We start from the raw sequence: 5,514 nt of genomic DNA on the forward strand, positions 1-5,514 counted from the left end.
TGATTCACATGTAAATCACATATGAATTACATGTGATTCACATGTAAATCATAAGTGAATCGTATATGAATTACATGTAAATCACAAGTGAATCGCATATGAATTACATGTGATTCACTTGTAAATCACATATGAATTACATGTGATTCACATGTAAATCATAAGTGAATCGTATATGAATTACATGTGATTCACATGTAAATCACAAGTGAATCGCATATGAATTACATGTGATTCACATGTAAATCACATGTGATTCATATGTGAATCGCATGTGATTCATATGTTAATTATATGAAAATCACATATGTATTTTTGTGAGTGTTTTTGCATTAATCAATTTTTTTTTAAAATTTTTTATGTAGATTTGGAAGGAATTGTGGTGAATATTGAAGAAATGAAAAAATGATAAACTCAAGAAAATAAGGAAATATTGACACGAAGACATGAAAATGCTTTGAAATTTGTACCATTTTTTTTATATTTTATTTTGTATCGAATAAAATACCTGTGCTATTATGTTTATAAATTAATTAATAAAAATGAGATTTTTTATGATTTATCTTTTTCTATTTCTTTCTTCTTCCGCTCAAGTTTTCCTTTTCATAAAAGCGCCCCGGTTCTCTTTTTCCTTTCCATCTTATCTGTTTGGTTTCTCTTTGGAAGCGATTGAGCACCGCCATGACCACCATCTGCTTCAGTTCGGGTAATCTACTGCCATTTTTCCTCCCTGGTTTTCTATATGGATTGGTGCTAAGCTGATGCGATGTGTGTCTATTTCTCCACCATTTTCTTAATCACTGCATGTTCTCCAGGTGTGGACTCCATCGGAAGAAAAAAGTAGAAGAATAATTGAGGTTGCGGAGAACTTCAGTTGCTCAACACCGCATCGATTTTCTTTCTTCTTCGCATTCAATCCACGATTTCAGATTTCCCATGTTTGTTAGATCTTCGATTTTAGGTTTACCGTCTTTCCTCCAACGCCTATGCTTTGCCTCAAATCTGTTTTCGTCTGATTTTTTTTCTTTTCTTCTAAAAAGGGGATTCAGTTTCTGGTGATGCGTCTCTCCACCGCTGTTCTGATTACCTTCTCTCTAAAATCGTCAATCATGACCATTGTCTCTGTTTACGCTCAAACATACGCCTCCACAGGGGATTGATAGCGCTCATCAGCGACCAGCACTTCCCACGTGACCCTTCCGTTCGCTACTCTGGGACGAAGGTAAGTCTTGCTTCGTTTTATCTATATTTCCCATTTCTTTTCTACACCGGTTCTGATTCTGAAATCAATTTCTATGTTGGCTTGAAGCGAAATGTAATCGATATGCAAAAATCAATTGAAAAGCTTTTGGTTTGAACTTATTTTTGAGTTTTAGATGGAGGAAGTGTGAACTGCAAACAAACATGAAACGGTGGTGTTGAAAAAGAAGTGTAACTGACCATACATGAAGGTGTTCTGTTAAAATTTTAGTATCTTGGTTTGCTGTTTCACTTTGGTTTCTTAATTTCACAACGTTTGGCTTCATTTTCAACAGGTCAATTCAATTTATCGAAGAAAATTGATTCTTCTCTGCTATGAAGTTTCATGATCTCAACTAATTAAAACATCACTCATTTCCTAATTTCAATAACTTTATTATGTAAATTAATGCACTTCCATTTTCAATTTGTGATTGTTGATATATGCATTATTCATATTGGAATGAAAAGAGTAAAAGTTTATAGCAGCAAAGCATAAATGGAATTAATTGTTCAAGTTCAGATGCATTTTAATTCATTTTTGGGTTTATCTTTTGCCTAATATCTTTCTTTTGGGTTTATTTTTAGGGATCAATCGGTGAAAGGAGGCAAATGAAGCTGATATGTGTTACCAACAGAAAAAAATTTACCTTTACCGTTTTCCCTTTGATTAGGCTGAGGGTAATTTTGTCAGTTTGGATGCTTTACATTTTACATTTATACCGACATATATAAATGGTGTTCTTGTAATGTTGTTGAAAAAAATTAAAGAAATACAAATTGTTTGCTCCAGGGAAATTTCATCTTATTTTGGTGTCAATGGAGTACTACAATCAGAGGGAGGTTAAATTGTTTGAAGTTCGAAAGGTATTTCATTCTTTTCTGGAAAATTATAGACGATTAGAAGGGCTTTTCAGTCATTTGTTGTATAAACATTTTTTTATCCCTTATCGGTTTTGCGTTTCTTTTGATGAGATTTGTTGTAATAACGAAATTAATAGAAAAATTAAAGGGCTATTTATTTTATGAAGATATAACTATCGACTTCTATCTCTTTTTTAGGGAGCAATGCAGCATCATTGCCCTCTATGGGTTGAGGTATCCATTTTTTCACCTTTTATTCTTGGATAAATCATAAATATTTTACTCATGTAACCACCCAAGTCGTTGACTTTTTATTAATACAGAAACATTTTTTTTTCTTTTCTTTTTACTTTGGAATCAGATAGGACCAATTTCCGGTGATTGATATTCGCTAGCATCGGCGTTGTGTTGGGCGTGTGCGACAGAGATGGTCTGGCCGACGGTGACCAAAAGCCTTTCAAAAACATGAAGAAACCACCATTGCCATTTGTAGTTGATGAAATCATTCAGACCAGAAGGTAAGCATAATTTTATTTTCCATTCAAAATTTTTATCATCCAATTTTACTCATGAATCCTTGAATTTTGTACGAGGGATCATCCATTTGCCTGAATCTTTACCCTCAGAAACGTACGTACAGAAAAAAAAAAAAAAAAGACAAATAAATGTATTTTGTCTAGAAGCTAAAGAGAACTCATTGATGATGGGGGGTTTAATTTTGTCTGTTCGTATTATGATTCTTGGTAAAATTGAGAGAAACACTCCACCCATTAACCAAAAAAAAAAAAAAAAAAAAAAAACGGTGATGCTGACTTCGTCTCTTAATTTTTTTTAATCAAATTTTAAGTGAAATAAGCACTTCTAAAATTGAAATTGAATCCACTAATTTTTACCCTGATTGAAAATTCAAGCATTTACTTAAAAGTTGTCACAAGGAGAATAAATTGGAGATGCTTATGGCGATTGTAATCTGTTTTTGTGAATAAACAATTGTGATATCTTTTGTTTCTGTAGGAGAAAAGGAAGAAAGATTTTTAACATGAATTGCAAATTGTTACAAATGATGAAGTAGGTGATTACATGTTTCCTCACCATTATAGTGTAAGTGCACCAAACAAGATTTGTTCTGTATTTGATGAAATGCTTTGTAGAGTAACAAATTTGTAGCTGATTGGTATTAATTACATTGAAGTTAAATTTGTTCTGAAATTGGTTGATGTGCTTCCATAGCAGGTAAGTAGAACTCTGCGGGAAAAAGACTTGGAAAAGGCTTAAAGACCGTCTATATTGGCTGCTATGGACTGCGTTAAGATTTTTTCTTTCTTTTTTTTTGTTTTATAGTTTTAATTCGCAACATCAACTGTGAAAAAACCCAAACCCAAAGGTCAATCCAGACATAAAATTCTATTTGTTGACCATTCTTGTGGTCAATCACAACAAAATGGTCCATTTGGTGATAGTAAGGGTAAAATGGTCATTTAGTCTCATACAAATGGTTTATTTACTGTAGAAAAGAAACACAACTTCTGTATACAACATTACATCATTTACACATTCAGGCACATTACCCATACATGACTTAATGGGAACAAAATATGTGGTGTTTACTTTTTTTACAAAGTTGTCTTATATTTCAAAAAAATTATCGACATTTTTGCCCTTTTCAAAGGTTCTTGAAGGCAGATCTTATCTTCTACAACATCCATGGGTGGGAATTGTGAACAGATTACAAGCTGATATTATAAAAAAAAAAATACCGATATGATATTCGTAAGGCGAATGGAACAAGAGTATTTTTATACAAGTACTGATTATGGACTCCTGGCGAGGAAAATGGGTTCAGAATATCTACCAAAGCTTCTCTCATAGGTAAGGTCACTTCCGTCCTTTCTTCTTTAAAAGCAATATAATTTTGACATTTATTTATTTATGTATTTCAGGTGCTTAATTATTTATCGATTTCCGTGGATTACGATACTTCATGGGCTTTAATACTGGCTGCACTCTCTGATCTAGTGACCTACCCACTTTGTATTTTATTTAACTGATCTTTGTTTTTATTTAATTATGGAGTGATTATTTAAAACACTTAACCATGCTGAATATGTAATTGCAGGGACAATAATCATTTCATCAACTACTTCATTTTCTAAATTTCTATATAAGACCTATCAAAAAATCTCCTGTATGTTAAATATATCTTCATCAATATAATGGTATGTTGCAGTACATATACAACCTGAAAGAACAAAAAAAAAATTAAGTCAGTGCCAACGGGCGCGCATGATTCTCATCTAGTTTTTATTGATTTTTAAAAAATTATTTTTTAAAACAAATGTAATTTTTTTGAAAAAATTGAAGTTTTTATTCTAAATGCAGTTTTAAAAAAAATTGCTGTTTTTTTTTTGAAAAAAATGCAGTTTTTTTTTTTAAAAAAATTGCAGCTTTTTTTTTTTGAAAAAATTGCAGTTTTTTATTTAAAAATGCAGTTTTTTTAAAATATAGCAGTTTTTTTTTAAAATATGCAGTTTTCATTTAAAAATTGCAGTTTTTTTTTGAAAAAATTGCAGTTTTTTTGAAAATTGCAATTTTTATTGAAAAAAATGCACTTTTTTTTGAAAATTATGGTATTTTTTAAATATTCCAGTTTTTTTTTAATTTTATTGATTTTTAAATGCTTTTAAAAAAATTGCAGTTTTTTAAAAAAAATTCAATTTTGTTTTCAAAAATTCATGTTTTTTATAAAGAATTAAAAAATCTGCATTTTAAAAAAAAATTGAAAAATACTAATTTTTTAAAAATCCGAAATTTTGATTTATTATGTTATTTTGTAGACGTTTCTATTAATATTTCCAATAACACAAAAAATTAAACATTAAATGAGTTTGGTAAGATTAGGATCATGTCTTTAATGAATTATTTTTGATCTAACGCTCCACTTTTAGTTCTCGGGTTCTCGGGAAACCATGAGTTCTCAACCGAACTCACCCCTATATATAGGAAGGATCATTTGAGAACCTATAGTTTCCCAAGAATCCGAGAACTAAATGTGGAACGTTAGATCAAAATTTTTAATGACCTAGATCAAAGATGACATATTTGTAAATATTATCAACTTTAATGGTATATTAGGTTTTTGAAAAATTATCATAAGGGCAAATCAGGTATATGAAATTTTTATCCAAAAAATCATTTAAAACATTCATTCTCTCTCTTTCTTCTCTCAATATACAAACCCTAGATCGGCATATCCTCCACACGTCTTCTTCACCGACGAGCGCCTCCTCCCTCCTCCGTCGGTCACTCCTAACCTTCCGATCGTCCTCTTCCTACCTTGTCATGTCTAAGTGTCTCTTTTCGTCTTCATCTTCCATAGCTAGAGCTACGCCCCTACCCGGATTTTCTCGAATC

The 5,514-nt window shown here is 31.3% G+C and overlaps 1 protein-coding gene across 13 annotated transcripts; it reads left to right on the top strand.

The window, feature by feature from the left end:
• Positions 1 to 594: 594 nt before the first annotated feature.
• LOC145137865 (uncharacterized) lies at positions 595 to 4,257 on the top strand. 13 transcript variants are annotated; one of them, XR_013721267.1, is made up of 12 exons: positions 595 to 706; positions 816 to 961; positions 1,041 to 1,222; positions 1,377 to 1,451; positions 1,536 to 1,640; positions 1,828 to 1,920; positions 2,033 to 2,106; positions 2,302 to 2,337; positions 2,465 to 2,621; positions 3,118 to 3,204; positions 3,334 to 3,972; positions 4,044 to 4,257. XR_013721267.1 is itself a non-coding variant. In XM_079072006.1 (7 exons), the coding sequence occupies exons 2-7, from the start codon at positions 937 to 939 to the stop codon at positions 2,466 to 2,468; spliced, it is 414 nt and encodes a 137-aa protein (XP_078928132.1). In that variant the 5' UTR covers positions 595 to 706; positions 816 to 936; the 3' UTR covers positions 2,469 to 2,622. The 13 variants fall into 13 exon arrangements, 1 of the variants encoding a protein (XP_078928132.1); XR_013721264.1 differs by having other exon boundaries at positions 1,041 to 1,451; XR_013721262.1 differs by having other exon boundaries at positions 1,310 to 1,640.
• The last annotated feature ends 1,257 nt before the right edge of the window (positions 4,258 to 5,514 follow it).

The sequence above is a fragment of the Lactuca virosa genome, chromosome 9, assembly GCF_052849685.1.
Source record: "Lactuca virosa cultivar CGN04683 chromosome 9, Lactuca_virosa_CGN04683_v6, whole genome shotgun sequence".
Taxonomy (NCBI): Eukaryota; Viridiplantae; Streptophyta; class Magnoliopsida; order Asterales; family Asteraceae; genus Lactuca; species Lactuca virosa.